At 38.9% G+C, this 19,549-nt stretch overlaps 2 protein-coding genes across 6 annotated transcripts in view; one reads left to right on the top strand and one right to left on the bottom strand.

The window, feature by feature from the left end:
- The window catches only part of PH4alphaEFB (prolyl 4-hydroxylase subunit alpha-1), an 83,303-nt gene extending 77,603 nt beyond the window's left edge, over positions 1-5,700 (top strand). For all 3 annotated transcript variants that reach the window (XM_076692188.1, XM_034335426.2, XM_034335425.2), the window contains 8 exons: positions 37-359; positions 2,336-2,503; positions 3,932-4,104; positions 4,212-4,478; positions 4,558-4,782; positions 4,860-4,925; positions 4,990-5,155; positions 5,231-5,700. In XM_076692188.1, coding sequence (XP_076548303.1) covers positions 37-359; positions 2,336-2,503; positions 3,932-4,104; positions 4,212-4,478; positions 4,558-4,782; positions 4,860-4,925; positions 4,990-5,155; positions 5,231-5,325 — 1,483 coding nt within the window. In that variant the 3' untranslated portion in view covers positions 5,326-5,700. The remainder of the gene's footprint in view (positions 1-36; positions 360-2,335; positions 2,504-3,931; positions 4,105-4,211; positions 4,479-4,557; positions 4,783-4,859; positions 4,926-4,989; positions 5,156-5,230) is intronic.
- Positions 5,701-14,664: 8,964 nt separating this feature from the next.
- Positions 14,665-18,590, bottom strand: jdp (DnaJ domain-containing protein). Of its 3 annotated transcripts, none has more exons than XM_034335450.2 (5): positions 18,363-18,590; positions 17,193-17,692; positions 15,521-15,622; positions 15,249-15,365; positions 14,665-15,015 (listed from the first exon to the last, which is right to left on the bottom strand). In XM_034335450.2, exons 2-5 carry the CDS (start codon positions 17,274-17,276, stop codon positions 14,794-14,796), a joined length of 525 nt encoding a protein of 174 aa, XP_034191341.1. In that variant the 5' UTR covers positions 17,277-17,692; positions 18,363-18,590; the 3' UTR covers positions 14,665-14,793. The 3 variants fall into 3 exon arrangements, with proteins under 3 accessions (XP_034191341.1, XP_034191343.1, XP_034191342.1); XM_034335452.2 differs by having other exon boundaries at positions 17,193-17,910; XM_034335451.2 differs by having other exon boundaries at positions 17,193-17,921.
- Between the last annotated feature and the right edge of the window lie 959 nt (positions 18,591-19,549).

Raw genomic sequence — 19,549 nt, forward strand, 5'->3', positions numbered from 1 at the left:
CGTTTGAGTAAGAGAAAGAAAATCTGGTTGTTTCAGGAATGTAGAGGATTACGCGAGAGAGCACGAGGAAGCTTCGAGGAACATTCAGCAGTACCTGTCGAATCCAATCAACGCTTATCTGCTTGTAAAAAGACTGACCACCGATTGGAAGCGGGTCGAAGAGCTGATAACCCAGGACGTGGGCAAATCTTTCGTCGCGAATATCACCAGTTCACGAAGCGACCTTAAATTCCCAACTGACGAGGACCTTAATGGCGCTGCCGTTGCTTTGATGAGGCTACAGGACACGTACAAACTTGAAACTGCACAGGTCGCCAGAGGCGTGCTGAATGGAGTTCAATACAGCACTGGATTAAGCGGTTCGTACTTTACTTTTTTCTTCCTTTTCCTCTTTTTCTATTTTTTTATTTCAACCACTAACTCAGTGGCAATTCTAAGAAGAATCGATCGTTCCTCGATCTTTTGTGTCCTAGACTGGTCTGACTGATAAATCGTTGAACCATCGCATCAATGGAATCGTTTAATAGCTAACGTAATCAAAGGAAGAAAAGAATAGTGGGAGAATTTGCAGATTATTTTCTAAAAGGTTTTCAGATGAATAATTTAAAAGGTTTTCCTCGAAACGTGTACATACATGGTAAACATAATCGTGGGACCTAATTTCACCATCCAGCTTTTATTCAGGAAAATCAACACCGTTGCGAAACGAGGCTTTAATGAATACCTGAGACGAGTTGTTTTCAAAAGCGTTATTGTTCCCTCGGAAGTTTGTATTTGCAAATGGAGAATCCTTTTTCCATTTTTGTTTTAAATCCAAAAATCCACTTTTATCAGCTAATTTTAATAATTGTTCGTTAAAGTTACAGAGTAAAAGGTTCTCCTTGGTGAATTATTTATTGAGCCAAGAGTGAGGTTGAAATGTTACGAATCGACAGGGATACCGAGGCTGCCGATGTTAGATACCTGTACTTAACGATCCTCGGCAATGAATAATTTACGTGATTTCCTTTTTCAGCGTCCTGTCCCCGTTCTCTGCCGACCTTTCGCCGATTTTGCTTCGCGATAATACCGTAGCAATTCGCAGTTTCTAATGTCACCGACGACGCGTTTCCTCTATTTTATCCCTCCTTTTATTACCCTGGCTTTTCAACCTTTTACCGCGACAGCAGAGTGATTTTTTTCATCGATCCTTTCTCTGCATCATTTATCGAGCACGAAAGAAGAATTAGATGAATATTGAATAGAGTAGAAATTTCTCTCTTCTACTTTTATCGTTCTTCGAGTTCGGGTCAGAATTTCAAATTACAAAAGGATTCGATATTTTAAGAATTCCGAACGAAATGATTAATACAAATGAACTAAATCCAATGGTAAATTATCTTCCCAATATATTTTCCGCTTATCATACAAACTTTTGGAAATATTTCAAAGTACCGAATCGTCTTATAAGATTTTACATTCAAGCTTCTTTTCGACGTTCGTTTACGATCAAGTTATAAACCAGTGGTCCCGTATTTTATATAGCCGTTGCAATGTATCTTCTTTATGCGATTCAATCTGCAACTCCATTACAGTCGCACGAATCCCCCCGTAAACCTCGTTTTATTTTTTTGGAAGCTCTTATAACGAAATAAACCTAGACGCCGAACGTTGAAGGGAGACGTCCGTTCTTACACTCGAAAATTATGAAAACTTAGAAAAATTAATGTAGGTGTACTGTAAAAGAAAATCGAAAAATATACTTTGATATTTTCCCTCCTCCAAGCAAGTATCCTGAATCCACTGCTGCGTCTAACAATAAGAGAGTGGTAAACGGTGAAAAAAGGATACGCAGAAATTAATTAACGAAGCAAGCTTTTCTCGTAAAGGAAAAAGGGAAAGAGAAAGGAAGGGATAAAGTTCCATGGTTTGACGCGGCGCCGCCGGTTGGAATATGTAACGAGGCATTGAGAAACCCTTAAAGTTTCGTTAAAACTTTGCATCCTTCCGGATCGTTCGATTCAACCGGGCCAGAAACTTGGAAAAACACGAAAGCTTTAGTTCGCTTCTTGTATTTTTTCATTTTAACTTTCAAATTTTCAACACAGCTCGCTCCATCTTCCGCTGTTATTGCGAATGCAATTATGATAATCGAGTCATGAATTATACAGAGTGGGCTTCCGACTCGTGGAACAATCAAACGCCAGCGACCATCCTTCCACCACGAACAAGTCGAAATCGGACCAAGCAATTTTTTTCCCCCGATGCTCTCTTATTTCAATAAAAATTATCAAAAATTATCAATAAAAATTATCATAATGATGATAATTAGTTATTTTTCTCTACTCTCTTACAGCTGGCGATTGTTTCGAGCTAGGACGGCAGTCTTATCACAATCGTGATTATTATCACACTGTTCTGTGGATGCAAGAAGCTATGGATCGTCTTCAGGAAGAAAAGAACGCGACCACAACTTCGAAACCAGATATATTAGAATACCTAGCCTTCTCAACATACATGCAAGGTATACTACAATTATATCTTGGGTAATCAATATGCCATTGCATATTGATTACCCAAGATATGCTATTAAAAGTTACGATTAACATCTAAATGATCTATTAAATATACAATTATGTACATTTAATTGATACACAATTATACGTTCGGTAATCGATGTGCCATCGCGTTCATAAGCATTTAAATATGAAAATTAAACAATCTACATTGTACGATCTGAAAAATGATATGCAAATAACATAAAAGCTTGCGACTGAAACAAGAGAAATATATTATAGTAGAAGGTCGTTTGTTTTAATATTATTTATTCGTTTCGCTTGTTTTTTTGGTTGTCTTGCGATTTTACCAGAGTGATAATAATGTAGATAGCTAGCGTTCGTTGGACAAATTGAAATGGACTCATCGCGGTTTTCAGTTGACCCGAGGACGACGGATTCGCTAGCAGAAAAGTGAGAGAAAATAAAAGATTACTCCACGAACCCGTAAAAAGTCGCGAAACTGTTATAAATTAGAAACTAAATTACTAACGCGTCCGTGATGTTATTCTGAGGTTACAGAATTTACAGATTGCTCGCGTTTTTCCTCGTTAAAAATCCGATTGCTCGCGAAATATTTATTCTCGCAAAATAGCAGCTTAAATTGTTTCGAACAAAGGTAAATAATTTGCGGTTGAACTCCATTTGGAACGATTAAAAACAAAACCGAGAACAATAATTTATAGCACTAACTCGTACGACCAGAAACCTGAAAACACGTTTCATGGAGATGGAAATGTTATTTATTTACAATAGAACGGTTCAAAATTGTTAAAACGGTATCCTTGAATACTTTATTGAAAGAGGAGAAAGTTTCCAAGATATTGAAAAACACTGATAAAAAAAAGAAAAAGAAGAAGAAGAATGAAGGGAAAAAGAAAGGGCCGAATAGGGGCGTGAATGAAACTCCGTCAATGTCAATAGGTACTCCCGTTGTCGTGCAAAGTTCTGATAGAAGGTGGAAATAGATTTAATGTCCGTGAAATCAATTTCAAACAAGCCCGCGGGAAAAGGTATTCGAAAGAACTGGAAGGGAATTTAATTGCCATCAAATTTTACGTCGTCGGACGTTGAAGTTGCTCGGTCGGTTAGTTTGTTTAAAGCTTCATTAAAAGTTCGTCGAATGCATTACGACCCGATTGCTCTTTCTCTTTCTCTGCCGTTCGGTTCGGCGAAGATCGTCGAAACGCTGACGTTCTCAGCCCTTTCCACCGTGAAATCGTCGAATAGCAGAAGTCTAGCGATTCGTTAATAATAGGAAATTTAACGTTTTACTCGTTCCGAGGAGATTTAATATCGAATTGTGTAAATAGCGGCACGTAGCCTTTCCTTCTTGCCGCCACAACCGACGCCACGCTAACTCGATTTACTAATGAAATTTATTCTATTGTACGTAGGGAACGTGGCACGTGCTTTAAGCATGACGAACGAGCTTTTGAAGCTTGTACCAACCCACGAACGAGCCTTAGGCAACCGTGCTTATTACCAGAAGGAAATTCAGAGCAAGGCGAATCAGTCGAAGAAGAAACGCGGCGAGGACGGCCAGGACGACACAGCTGTACCCGCTCAAGTAACATACATCCTCCTCGCCATCTATTATGCAAATTATTTCCTCTAACAATTGTTTGTTTCCAAATTCTTTCCAAATCAATTTTCAATTAATTCCTATTTTACTAGCACTTTACGGTCGTTGAAGAAAAAGTGAAAACCTGGGAGGAAATGTCGGAAAGGGAACGATACGAGATGCTGTGTCGCGGGGAAGTTTCTACTCCACCGGAAATACAGAAGAACCTCAAGTGTCGTTACGTCGATCGTGGTATTCCGTTTTTGAAGATTGCACCGTTGAAAGAGGAAGAAGCCTACTTGGACCCGAGGATTGTCGTTTACCATAACGTGATATACGACGATGAAATTGAAACGATCAAAAGAATGGCACAACCAAGGGTATACAACATTGTCGCTATATACATCAATTTATCTCCCTATATTAAATATAAATTTTTCTTATTTCTTGTTACTACAGTTTAAACGTGCTACGGTGCAAAATTACAAAACTGGTGCCTTAGAGATTGCAAACTATAGAATTAGTAAAAGCGCCTGGCTGCAGGAACACGAGCACAAACACGTGGCAGCGGTGAGCAGACGCGTGGAACACATGTCAAGTTTGTCCGTAGATACAGCAGAAGAATTGCAAGTGGTTAATTACGGTATCGGTGGCCATTACGAGCCACATTTTGATTTCGCAAGGGTGAGTTTACGTCGCTTGAAAATCTTAGGCGACTCTCGATACACGTGATATTAAGATAATCCATTGTTTATCTTCAGAAAGAGGAAACGAACGCGTTCAAGAGTCTAGGAACTGGAAATCGTATTGCTACTGTTTTGTATTACGTAAGTACTAACCGTGCTTAGGAATCCTCGCACAGTATATCAATTTTCTAAACCGTTTCTCTAGATGAGCGACGTAGAACAAGGCGGTGGTACCGTTTTCACGGCCATCAACATCTCCCTGTGGCCTAGGAAAGGCAGTGCTGCATTTTGGTACAATTTGAAACCGAACGGAGAAGGAGATTTTAAAACTAGACACGCGGCCTGTCCGGTGCTTACCGGTTCCAAATGGGGTATTTCAACACGTTCACGTAAATTAGAATTTATCGAATCGAACTAGTCTATTGAATTTTTGGATTTCATTTCAGTGGCGAACAAATGGCTTCACGAAAGAGGTCAAGAATTTCTCAGGCCTTGCACTCTTGAAAATCAGTCGGCAGACGAAGCTGATATCAGGCACTGAATCACTGAATCTCTTGACACCCGGATCGACGATGTCAGTGAAAAATGAACACATGACGGATTGATTTTTATCTTTGTTCACGATGCACGGCCAATGTGAAAAAGTGTTGTTTTAACGTTCAACGATGGAAGGGAACATTGTTTTATCCGTCGTAAGAGGAAAAAGAGAAATTGCGGCACGAGTATAATAAACACGTGAAACGATATAACTGAACTGTTGTAATTTTTGTACAGAGGTCAAACGATAGAGAAGCAAATCCGGAAAAAGGAAACTGTCAGCATTTAATGAACATTATAAAAACACCTTTAGATTAGAATTCCAAATTTTGGAAAATGATTAATTTCAATTCTATTAAAATATTTGTTCGTCGCATCATTTCATCGTGTATTATTCTTAGGCATAACATTTTTACAAAAACACGCAGCATATAGCTGATAATATATACGTATTAAAGATTAAAGCAATAACGAGTTGCACGTTTTCAGCCAGTCAGTTCATGTATTAATTGGGACTCTTGTGGTTGCGTACAAAAAATGGCAAAAAATATAAAATAGTAATTGCGAAAAATGCGATCCACCTTGACAATTTCAATTCTTTCCTAACACACACATTATTCAGATTTTTACAGGTTTACGTTGATTATGCAAACAAACTTTCAACAGCATGTACTGGCAAGGTGGATTCCATTTTCCATACATCTATAAAATATGTAACTAACACAAGAACCTCAACATTTTAATCCCAGTAATTAACTCGATTAACGTGAGGATAAAAGAAAATGGAATCGAACATTCCTGTGTTCATCAAAGAGTATTCTAACTAAATCTTTAACAGTATCGTTCCTTATTCTACGACACGTTTCACCCTGCCAACAGGGTGCTCTTGTAAATAGTAGCGATATAATAGCCAAGAAGCGTTTCATTAGAGATCCAACATCTTGTATACGAATCGCTTGTAAAAATGGAAGAAGATGGAAGAAAATAAAAGAAAAGAGGAATGATAGAGACCGAGTTTACCGACGGAGAAGCGCGTCTTTTTGCATCGTGATACCGACTTTAGAATTAAGTAAGAAGTTATTAGTGAGCTTAGATATCCGTCATTGTCGGATGGAAAATCTATTGGAGTAATTAAAGTAGAAGAATACTCGAGTAATCACGTAGTACGTACCTTAGATATCGCCACCGTTCATCTCGAATCATAATCCTCGTGTGTGTGCGTGTGCGTGTGCAATAGCTAGCAAGCGTCTCTTTAATTGTTCAGTGGCCAATAGTTTTCACGAGTCGTTCAATTCCACGCACGAAGTTAGATAGAAAGCACGAGAAACACATTTGTACGGAGAGGAACTCGAATAAGGTCGAATAAGAAACACAAAGGACGCGTAGATTCGACAAAGTCACGTATGTTCAGTTTACAAGAAATTTCGAAACTTTTAAACGCAGACACTGATTTATATTTATCGCGGAGTCACAAATACGCACGACAATTCTAAAATTTGCACTTAAAAACGGTAAATTCCGCGAATTTTCTAATTTTTTTAAGCGCGAAAATTCACACGCCGTACGCGAAGTAGTGCGGCTTGAATCTGAAGCATATACTGCGTTCTAAAGATGGCTACCCAACATGGCGGATCAGGGGCACGTTTTGATTGGTCCGTTCGTTACCAACAGCAGCTTTCAACCAATCATATCGAATCTTTCGTAAATGCCGAGTTACTGCGTTAGTATACATAAGCGAACTGTTCAAAATCGTGCGACGTTTGAAAAGATTCCGGTGTTTGGACCTTTCGTCTTCGTCGAATGCTTTCCTATTGTGTTTAAGAGTGCACGATTAACGGCGTACGTGATAGAAGAGTTACGATGTTTTCGGTATTTGTGAGTGACGGTGATTAATTGAATTGAAACAAATCCTCGCGACTTTGGCAATGCTACACTCAGAGGTTATTCTTCAGTAAGTTTTGCGTGGATAAACAGTTGATGGGATTCATGGAATCGTTCCAGATCTACTACCGTGCTAAATTCATCATTGGTAAGCAATTTTTGTATCCATAACGATTGACACGTAGGAAATAAGTTTTGGCGGGAATTATGAACGCTGTACGATGTACATAACTCGTGTAAGCGTCCGAACGACCATATCGCTCGTTTTAATGTCGATTTTTAAATTGATAAAACACTTAATCAATCTGCGTTTTGATCAAATAAAGCGTTAAACGCTCATTGTTACGATTCATTGTTATCGTATTGTTAAGTAGAGTGGGCTGAAGTAGTTCGCTTCACAGCGATTGTTCGAAATTGATCAATCGCGAAACTACGGTGCCATGTACGGTCACTGTATTTCCTACGTAACATATAACCTGTCAGTTCATTTATAACGATCGTTACTTTACTCTATCGATAAGCTATAAGATAATGTCACGCAATAAACATTTACAAATCTCAATGATTGGGTGCTGAATGTTTAATTAACTCAAAATAGTCGACATGCTCCTTTAAAGTTTTTTTTTAGTAATATTTTACTATTTTTATGCAGGAGTCTGAAACGAATAATTTTTTGAATCAATACCATTGTTATCCCGCTAGCAGAAAATGAAAGAAAGAACAGGATCTTGTTATTTCTCCCTGTTATCCAACTCTCGTCAATCAGAAAATCTCGTTGTTGCGCCAAACGCAGCTTTTCATTCAAGCTCGAATTTACAAGGCGAACTTTGACATTTACCATTCGAGCCAGGCCACGATCACGCGTGATTGTCTCAGAAATTGATTTCACTAGGGGAAATGACAAGATAAATAGGGTCTCTAATCACCAAGCATAGTAGACTCTCACCGAAGCCTCTTGCAGGAGTCAGGGTATATCCTAATGCATGCATAGATCGCAATTTCCCATTGAAACCGTGTTACGTAGACGATTCCTCGTCTCCTTCTCTCCCATTGGAAGAACGAACGCCCACGGAATGGTACTCTGGATCGATCCGTATCCGCCCATTTTCCTTGCTTGTACAGTCTATCTATATCAGTCGCGAACAATCTACAATCTACAGGATACCACCAAATTGCTGATACGACCGAAAATCTGATGATTCTACGTGAGAATAAAAATTGAAACTTTAGAAGATTATGTGAAACTTTATAACTATAAAATGAACTGAGTTATCTCTGTGGTGTTCGTTGCTTTATCAGAGCAACCTCCATCGCCCTTATGATTTCGTTTCTTCTTCTTCTTCCCTTTGCTTCCATTCACGCTTTTTATCCAGCTTTTCATCTCAGCGTGGGTGAACTAGCGACTACGAGCTTTTCAGTCAGTCAGTCAGTCAGTCAGTCACTCTTCGTCTGATGAATGTGTCGGGAAAATGAGGGAAATCGTGATAAAAGAACGCATTAGAGTGGAACATTCGAACGAATCCCATTAGAGAATCCAACTGAAGATTAATCACCCAAATGTGACTTCAAATTCAATTGAAAATGTGAAGCTTTTTCAAATGAAAATACCTGGCTATGACTCTAGAGATCTTAAAAAATTTTTCTTACCTCAGTTCGCGTTTCATTTTTTTTTTTCATTCAATTTTAAGGTTCACCGTTTCTGGTCGTATTTCTCCAGCTACATCACGTTCCTTTGTGCCTTGCTTTATAAACTTTCCCTTTGCATCTAGTTTTTCCTTTTTTCATTATATCCCCTTTTTTATTTTTTCCTCGAGTTCCCTCGACGAGGCCGCGTTCGTTCTATTTGCACAAGGATTAAAGTTGCTGCTCGTCCTTCGAGTTCGAACACTCGTTCGACTAGCTTCTCATTCGAGTTTCCACTTTTACAGAAGTTTCGATAAAAATTCCAATACGCGTCGGGAATCACTTTTTTACAAGAATTTATGCCGTTGCCAGTACATGTCTCTTCATGAAAAAAAAAGAGTAGCCGATCGATTGAACAAATACTTTTGTTATTTTTATCAATATATTTCATATATTGCTTTGATAGAACGCGTATTGCGTAATATGTTACATAATCGATGTTACGAAACCTCTGGAGATTATTTTGTAAGCTTTCGTTTCGTTGTTATAAAACGTAGATACAAATTTATTCTCTGAATAATTGTACCTACTTTAAGAACGAATTTTTTTTCAATCATCCCAGTCTATTACATTGAACAATTCTCGATCGTTGAATTGCTTACAGATAGATGAAACTCATTTGTATAGATTCGCTGCAGAAAATCATCCCGAGTTAAATGGAACTCCTTGTTCGTTCCAGTTCGACACAACACAGATACATTCTTGATAATTGCATTGTTCGTGAACTGATACATTTTAACCGGATTTCCGTCGATTCGAATTAAGGCTTTCATTGAACAAAAGGATATTCTTCTATAAACGATTCCCTTCCTTTTACAAATATGTAAATAAATTTAGAATTTAATTAACGTTTCCGAGAAACAATTGCTTTAAATTTAATCTTTTATAACGTTGGGTTCTACGTAATATTTTATAGCTACCGATATGTTAGGGTGAAAAGGTGGAGTTCGATGACGTACAGAACTTGAAAATTACTCTTTTTCCTCAATCTCCAGTACCTTTCTGGCACAATGCTCCTCTGTAGATACCAATAACTCGTTCGAAAGGTCGGAGGCGATGTACAGTTTCGTTTAAAAAAATGGCTACTTTAAGGCATAATCCCATTTAGAATAGCATCGTTTTATGGTAATTTCATACCGAAGATTTAATGCCTGTTAGTTAGTGATGCATAGAGTTTGAGCAAGTAAACACAGATAAGAGAAGGACGCGTTGCAAACGGGATTACACTGTGCAGAGTTCCTTATTAAATTTTTAACCATCTGCTTGCAATTCCTGCGTAACTTTCCATAATGCAATTACAAAAAGTAAGTTTCCCATCGCCAGGGGACTGTCATCGATTGAACCAACCGTACTCCTGCCAAGTTTCTCATTAATTCAAATTTATCGGCAAAAATGTCCTTTCGACGCGACCGATTGACCTTTATTGCCGCATATGAATTTATTCGTTGAAAAATTCTATAAAGTTTTAATCGTTTAATCTTGAAATTTACTTTAAAACGCTAAATTCCATTGAATCTGAAAACATCCGGAAACAATCCTTCGAATTTTCAATTCACCATCGTTTCAATAGAAGCTAGTGCAACCGTGTTAACCAGTTAATTTTGCAAACAGCCCTACATGTAATTAAAAGCGAAATTTGAACACCGTACCGGCTGGAATTGATTAAATCTCACAGTGAACTTGATCCCGTTTCTATAGGGTAGGTCAAAGTTGAATCCGAATATTGTGGATAGAGAGAGGCGATGGAAAGGCAGCGATCTTTGGTTATCTGGTAAACGCAGGCCAAACGTCCGTCGTGTCGGCCACTCGAGCTATCCATCGAGGCGAGTGCATTCACGATAAGGGTCTCCAAGTGCATCCGTGCACGAGATCCTGTTGCCGTGTTGCACATCGTCGAAAATGCTGCTGTTGATATTTCAGGTTAATGAACACATCGGCTTGCTACAGGTGGAAACGATCCGTGCATTATTCCCTAGTATCGGTTAACTAGAGAACAGTAGAGATGGAAACAGCTTTATGGAAAATGTATTAATACGGTTTCGTGGACTCGTGCGATCTTGCGTAACCAGGGGGAAAACGTAATTCTGTGAAACGTGGCAAGGCGTTTCGAAATATACCCCAGTGAGCTGTTAATAATAAACGTAGGTCCTTTTTTCTTTTTCTTTTCGCATTAAACTTAGGAATACTTCATCGGGAAAAGAGGTCGTTCTGAAACAGCGATTAAAAGTAATTAAGAATCTTTCATAACTACCGTCTATCAAAGCTGTGCTCGAAGAAAATTTCACCACCTTTCGCAAGAAACTTCTTTAATTTAATCCACTTGAATACTTTGGAATCGACCAAGCACAACTTGGGTGATCGCGTAACGTTAGTTGCTTACGAAATCTTGGTCGATATAAAAAACGGGTGGTTCTAACAGACCGAACGGAATTAGGTGTATTGATTGACAGACGTATGAACTAATTATTATTTTATTTCGTGAACCGTTTCGGGAAGTTGGACAGCTTCTACCCCTGACAACTTACGACGAAGCATATTGTTTTCCCAATATGGAATATCGTATGTACATACAGCCAGCGGATGATTGGGAACTGGAGCGAGACATTCGTTTCGCGCTTCAAGGATTTCTCGACAATTTCGGCCGTTTATCTAACGAGAACCTGCTGTTTGTGATCCTTTTATTCGCCAAGAGTTAACAAAATACATACATCGACACCAGAGCTGGACATTATTTTCATATGAATCTATTTTCACCGCGACATTTAACGCGTTAATTATCCAGAAAAGTAGAAGCAGCTTATAGCCGCGTGGTCGTTTCCGTTCGAGTTCACCGTGAAAAGAGACGCGCTGAATGAAAGGATGTATCTTCCTTCGTCCGTGAAGGATAACGCGAAATGAATACTCATCGAACAAACGGCGTTAAGTTTCGCGTGTAACAAATTAGGCCACGCATAACATTGCCTCTGAATGTGTTCCAAGAGATAGGGAAAGTTTCACGATGACAAAGGATCGCGGCTCTCCATTGTTCCATGGTTATACACGTCCAATTCCATTACAGTTTTTCCACTTACTATTTTCCAATTTGCTCGCATCGATTCTTTGTGTCGAACAAACTACGCGCGAGCTTTGTTGACACGTATTCATTCCAAGTTAATTCGTTTGAACGTGAAACGTTTTAGCAAGTATTAGATCCTCGTTTTCTTTCCTAACTACGTGTGTCATCCTTCTACAGGTACGTTAATTGCCATGGGAGAAGGTAGAAAAATAATTGAATTAGGAAACGAACGAACGAGGGTAATTCGAAATAAAATACATTAATTAATAACTGAAATTTTGTACATGCACGATAACGAATCAGCTACGAAGTAAACTGTTCTTAATTAAACACATTTATTGAATCTTTAATCGCATAGGTACATACCGTCCCGTCGTCCAGCGCGTGACGAGTATATATTTATATATTTTTTTATACATTACATATGTATATTTATATTATATATTTGTATATTTATTTATACGCACATAACATAGACTCACACGTTCGCGAGGAGGAGTGAAACGATCGATTTTCAACAATGCGTAGCACGTAATCCGTAATGAAATCTTTCAAGGAGAAGATTAACGTTGCTAATGACTTCGTAAATTATATTCTGTGCTGTTAAAATTACAACGGCGTTAAATTTCATGCTGGTTGCACGGATCTTAACGAAAAAGGAGTTTCCAAATCTCCTCCTCGGATGCGCGATATTATCAATAGGTCGATCGCGCGTAAATAATAAATAGATAGAAGGTACATTGTTCCGCGAGACGGAATTCGCAGACGCGTCTAGAAAAATATAGATGTGGAACACACACGTACATACAAGATGTTTCAGAAATGTCGTTCGCAAAAGACAGATGCACGGGTAGTGTGATGTAATTGGTCGAACTCGTTCTCGACTCCTAAACGATAAAATTTTATATACTTTTATATCTCTAATTTGGTTCCCATCGCGGCGTGTAATTGTTCCTATCATCGGTACTGCTGTTCAATTTTCTTCGAATCATCCAATTTCTCGTCTAAACAGTGCGAAGGATCTAAATTGAATTTCCAAGAAAATACGAATATTTTCATGTACCGATAGCACATTCACGGATTGTATCGAAGGATGATTTGGCAAAAAAGTAATGGCAACGGATTGATGGGTTAAAAAATGCAACATCGATAGACGAGAAACGTGTTTTCAGGGTGACACGATATTAATCGTTAAGCCACAGCTCCGAGCCTTAGAGAACTAATATATCGAAAAGGTCACATCGATATCTACACACCAGTCGACTGCTGCTATTTTTGGTGTACCAATCGTTAGCCGGTACCGCCTAGGTGTCTTAATTACGCGATAGGTACACCAATGATGTTACAAAAATCTACCCGATGATCTTTCGTGCAGTCTACAGGAAAAAAGATGACGGTAAACGCGACAAATCGGAAACAATTCGAACGATGTAACTCGCTGTCGTGATTGGGATTCTACCGATAATGAATGACGGTGAAATAAATGTGAAATATCATCAACCCTTTTGTACACGTTTAGTATATGTGGATTCCAGAGTCTCAGATCAGCTCGAATGTTCAGAAAATGATGGATAGCGAAAGTTTCAGCTGTACCTTACTAAAATTGTTAAATTTTTCAAATTTGAAAAACAGCATAACAGTATTAATGAAGTACTTTCTTAGCGAAAGGGTTGATGGATAACGTAGAAAAAGGATGGATACGAAATCTATGAGGCTATGAGGTTTGAGGTTTCAAACATTCAAGTATCGTCGAGAAAAAACGATATACATGTACATATATGTACTTGGCGTTTGACACAGGTACAAGTGCGCCGTCATCGATTCGCTCAACAGTGGAACATCTGCGCTTAAACGGTTTATCTTGTTCCTCTTGTGTTTCATGTAACTCGACGAAATCTTCCATTTTCATCGAAAACACGTTTCCTATCTATCCTCGATATCTTTAACAACGAAAACCATGCGACGCGTAAACCGTTCAAGTGTTCCACTGAAAAGTACTCAATGCTGAAACAACGAGTTACTTATTTTTTCTAGCTACTCGACAATGGGAGAACTACTTAAGTGGTGATAAACGTTGAATCGTTGAAATTTTCGTTAAAATATCGATGATGGAACTTTTGAAAAATTCAAAAAGAATTTCTTTATAAATAGAAAAGTGAATTTAAAAAATTTTTACCTTAAATTCTTAACAGTATCCGCGACATTTAAGAAAGAAAATTCTCACACTGAACCACTTAAGTATTCTACATCGAGTAACAGTATAGTAGAAACAACTAGTTATTCCCTTACATCTGGATCCCTTTGTGGAATCAGCTTCTCCCTCGATACGATATCAAAACACTGTCCAACCGATCGTGGCACTATTCTTCCTTCAAAATTCCCTCTTGGAGAATCTTTTCCCGAACCATCGAAACTATTTCCATCACGCTCTTCAGACTCTTCCGACCTCGTTTCTCCTTTCGAACTTTAAACGAGTTATCCTGTTACGTACCGTCTTCCATCGAAACTAAGATCGACAGGAACATCGTATCTTCTCTTATTTCATTCCTAGACTGATTTGAAATTTTCTATAAACAATGGGTTGAAAATAAAAATTGTCTGAATAATCAACAAAGTGTATCTCTCGTTGATGAAAATTTCTCATAGAAGAAACCTTCGATCCTCTTGCGTTTCATCTCGGTTGGACAATGACGAACGATCATCGGTTTACATTGAGACAGTGTGTTGTTATTATTACAGGTTTATGATGGCTGTTTCTCGTATTCATGTTCGATATGCTTCAAGATAAACACAGAGAGAGCGCGTGACTGTTGGTCCTACCGGTTCGGACCCCGCTTACACGCGGGACTCTTCTTAGATTTCATAATTACGAAACTTGTTTACAACCTCGCTCGGTGCCTCGGAATCCCAACCGAGATCGCGACGAGCTCCGTAGTAGATGTTCGCACCACCCTCCGAGGCTCTTCTGTGTGCGTTCGGTGCCTGCACCTTTCCGTGGCCCGATGAACCAGCTGCATCGCCGGAAGTGTCCTGCAGCATGCGATCCTTCGTCTTCGGTGTGCTCCAATGCATCGACTACGAGGTATCATATTCCTCTCTCTCAATACTCTTTCTCTTTTTCCTATCGTGCGAGAAATTTCTGGCATAATTTATAACAAGGGCAAACTATTATTATTTTCTCTAAAGAAATTCGTGTCCTTCACATTTTGCACCAAGAAATTTCTCACATGACTTCCCACCAGACTCGTCTTACCGTCTTCATTTAAAGGGATTCCAAAGGGTTTTTTTTTTTTATAAATTTTACTCACTTGGTGCACGTTATCCTTCATCCCAAGCCACTGCTTGTAGCTAATTGCGATTCCGCTATGCCTCCACTTGTCGTAGTTGCTTCTTCGCTCAGGGTCGCAGAGAACCTCTTTCGCGTGCTGCGAGAAAAAAGAAAAAATCCCGATACGATCATGGATACGAGTGTATACATTTGATCGTAATTACAAGGTAAACCGGTGTAAAAACAGAGCAATTTAACTTCTCGATGAATCATTCCAATCGAGTCCACTACGAAGGAATAGATCGAACGTACCTTCAACTGCTGAAATTTCTTTTCAGCTTCCTTGTCTCCTTCGTTTTTATCCGGGTGATACTGAAGCGCTAGAACCTTGTATTCTGTTGTGATTTGTTCCACCTGAAACATTAAATCGTCTTTTCGTCAAACTTTTAGCACTAACGCTGGTATGACCCTTTTCCAAAATTACATTTATCTCGCTTTTCCTTTCTATAGAAATCTTTCAACCCCTCAGGGACTGCTGCTACAACGGGATAATTTTTATTTCAACCAAATACACAACACATTTCTGTCTATATTGTGTTTGCCCATTGAATTCCCCCGGGGTCGTAATATGATTTCTCCATTGTTTTCCACCTTCAGATCTAAATAAAAATCCATGGGGATCGTGTCAAATTTAATATAAAAATTTGAAATTAAGAAGAATGGAAAAGTAGAGTTCATCGAATAACAGGAACGAAGACGTGTTTTCACTTTTCATTTTCCACGGTGTTTGCGAGCGCGATAATCGAGAGGGATGTTCACCCTTATCGTCAGTTTCTCGAGCTAATGGAAACGAGTGATATTTGCCAGGCAATTTAATAAATTTGCCTAATGGGCGTAGAGTTTCTTAATGGAGCAGCAAGGCGAGAGACAGGCCATCGGTAAACAGGCAAACACGATCACTCATTAACCCCCACGGCTTTTTATTTAAAGCGACAAACGTTTATTTTTAGAAGATCCTGTGCGATCGACATCGAGGGAAAAAACAAGCTGACCGATGGCATAAATCCTTAGGAAGGGTCAGCAATGACTTTTATGCAAATTTAATGACGATGTATTAATCGAGACGGTGTAATTCTAATAATACAATCGGGTTTTCAATGGTGAACGGTTGAAAAAGTGACGTATTTTTGTCAAGTTAATTGACAGTCGCGTCAGCTGTGATCGATGTTAATCGAGAAGTTCGGTCAAAGTGCTAATTAAAGTTGTGCCCGACGGTGATGCAATTATCCCTCTGTGACGCGCTCAACAGTGAAGCTAATTAACTCGGCATAACTTCAGAAAGCATATTAAATCTGTACACTCGATTAAACATGCATGGAGCTCCGTGTAATGTGTAATACAAAATAACAAAAATAATAGGTAACGCACAATGAAAAGATGATTGAACGATAACAAACGAGATCCAACAATAAACCTTTCATTCTTTTTATTCTTTGTACGTGTTTGGTGCAATTCATGGATATAAGCGACGTGAGAATATAAAAGTAAATTATACTAGCTATTATGAGTGTTGAGGAAACTTCAAGTTTTACGTAATACACGTAAAAGATACTTAGAAGTAATACACACAGCAAAAGGTCACTTCGAGTTTCCTTTTATTTTCTCTTCCGTCACAAGTTTTTTTCCTACTTTGATTAAGTTTCTGGGAACCAAGGAAATTTCTCTGATATGAATTCAGTTTAAAAACTGGGCGTATTAAAAAGAGATTTTCTATACTAATGTAATTTAAACGAGTATTTTACAAAAATTATACGATAATAATGGGCCATTAGGAGGTCACGTTTCATTGAATATTCAATGTTAAAGACAATTTCAATTTGAGAATACAACAGTAAATATCGCAAAACATTATTTTTCTTTACGACATATATTTTTACAGACAAACGTTCCAAGAATGCTAATGAAATAAGAAAATGTAGCTTACCGTCGCGGATTCATCGCACGACAGAAGAGCATAGTAATCCTCCTCCTCGTTGGGCTTATAGTTGATGGCGTCCTCGACGCTCATTTTCCCTCTCGAAATCTCCTCTTTACCTTTATTGTCCCTTCGACGAAAACTGTTTTCCTCGAATCAAGTGAAATCCAGGAGCTACGAACTCCTAACCGGATATCCTGATGTCGTTCGATCTCGTTTTGTCACTGGTTCCGTTGATCCTTCTGCTCGTTTCGAGGATCTTTCGCGGCGTTGTTCCTGGTCACCTGTTGCCGTGTCGCGCGTCGGACGCTCGAGTGAGCCGAACGAAGGAGTACCGTGTCGCAGACCCGGAAAGACCCGATTCCCGGGAAATTTCTCGCGTGTGCGCAATCCAGCCGCTATCACCCTCTCCTCACCCTTCGTTCTTTCTTTCTCTAACCAACGACGATTCCGTCGATCGTCGTTAACCCTCCTTCGAGATGTTCCTGCGCACTCTCACCTGGTCCTCCCTGTTGGGTCAGCGTGTATTTTCGTCAGAATTCGACGCAATTTCTTGTTTGGACAACGATGAGGGTTGGTCTTTCTTTTTTCGATAGAAAAGCTTTCGATTGTTTGGCCAGATTCGAGAAGTTTGATTTGTAGTCTGGCTTTCGTTTAGAGAATTTAGATATTGCCTCGAGTTTAGCGATTGAAGGGATGATCCTTGGAGGTCAATTGTAATTTTTTGCTAAAAATATTCTAGGGATAAATGGCTAAGATTTTTCATCTCTTTTTTCGCTTTTGATAACAAGTTTTCACGTAAGTCATGTCTTATTGGATATCTTTGATAAAAAAAAATGTTAAACAACATAAATTGTAAAGATTTATAATTGTAAAAGTGATTAATCATGAAATTTGTAAATTTACAACGAACTGTATTATTCCTATTAGATGACGAGGAAATTCAAACAAGAGCTATCTTTGCAGAAACAGGAAATCCTTGTTTCCGTCATCAAACCAACTGTTTAATGGATTCCCCTAAACGAATAACCGAATGTCGCAATTGATTAACATTCTCCGAGTAGAATTCGATAATCCATGTCACGTTTGCAATACGAATTATTGCGTAATTTTCATAATCGTATGTGACCAGCTCCAAAATTCGATTATGTTAATCAAGTATCTATTTTCTGAACTCACTGTTTCAATCCCTCCCCGCAGATGTAAAGTTGCAATTGCAAAACTGTCAAGTTGCATTAGAGTGGAAGAAAATTTCCTGTTTAATTTTTCCTTGATCCTGTAAGTTGTTTACAAGAATGTAATTTCTAAGAACACTCTGTAACCGCGTGAAACACAGTCGACTAGAATCGATGTCGACGAATACTGCGTCTTGATTTTACGGGATATTCCAGAGACTTGTGGCTTTCACTCGCGTCTCTGTGACCTCGAACCTTGCCTCGCGACTTTACCGACCGAGTGATCCAGATCTAGATCTCAGTCACGAACTGCTGCTAGCTTTGCATCGAACACGAGGTCTCTGTCGATCACTTGTTTCAAAGATTATAACGATACTTTCGTCTTGTCGCGTCTTTTAAGAAAAACAGAATAAATTCTATTAAATTCGTCGTACGCATTGGCAGAAACGACGAAGGCGTAAAGAAACGTTTGTTTCTCGCGGATAATCTTCCCCAAGCTCGTACGTCATTAGAAATTCAAATTTTTCTTAAGGATTATGGGAGAGGTTGGAGAGAAGAAGGCACAAAAACGTGACTGAATGTGTGTAAGTTCATTATGCATTCGTCTCGTTTCCGTTGAAGACGGCACTGATTATCGGTACTCTCTGCTCACAGCTGTTAAGACTATTGTCTCGGAAAGCTGTGGAGCTTTTAAACGAGAAAAGCTCGAGATAAGGAGCTCCCACGAATCTGGCATCGACCATCCTTTGTTTTTAATCCGAACCGAACTTATCTTCTTCTATATTGTACTCTATACTTTCTGAAATATCAAATACCAAGTTTAGCATAATTTTCTATAAGCAGTGAGTACCGGAAACCGAATAGGCGGGCACGGAAACGTGTGAAACACGTGTCAGCCAAGCGTCAACGTTTCTTTCTCGGCGAATCGGCAAGCTGGAACGGTCATAGACGGTCACATTTTTCAACGTTCGAGTGTGCAGCACGTGACAGCACGTGCCATAGTCAGCTACGAACGTTTCTCCGAATTTAGGAGAACCGATTCGTCGTTTCGCCATTCCCATCCTGTGTTTTGTTCTCTTAGAAAGAATGGAGGTACGCCTCGTAACGCGACACTCCACCAGCTACCACCAATAAATCATTCCTACTTTTAGACTTTAGTCAGTCTTGTCTTGCCAAATTTAAACTTGCTTT

Source organism: Osmia lignaria, chromosome 14 (genome assembly GCF_051020975.1).
Source record: "Osmia lignaria lignaria isolate PbOS001 chromosome 14, iyOsmLign1, whole genome shotgun sequence".
Taxonomy (NCBI): Eukaryota; Metazoa; Arthropoda; class Insecta; order Hymenoptera; family Megachilidae; genus Osmia; species Osmia lignaria.

Coding starts and splice junctions, on each gene's coding strand:
- jdp (XM_034335450.2), bottom strand. CDS start 17,276: ATGAGCGTCGAGGACGCCATCAACTATAAGCCCAACGAGGAGGAGGAT. Junction 15,623..17,192: donor CGTGCGATGAATCCGCGACG/GTAAGCTACATT, acceptor TTAATGTTTCAG/GTGGAACAAATCACAACAGA. Junction 15,016..15,248: donor TGAAGGATAACGTGCACCAA/GTGAGTAAAATT, acceptor GATACCTCGTAG/TCGATGCATTGGAGCACACC.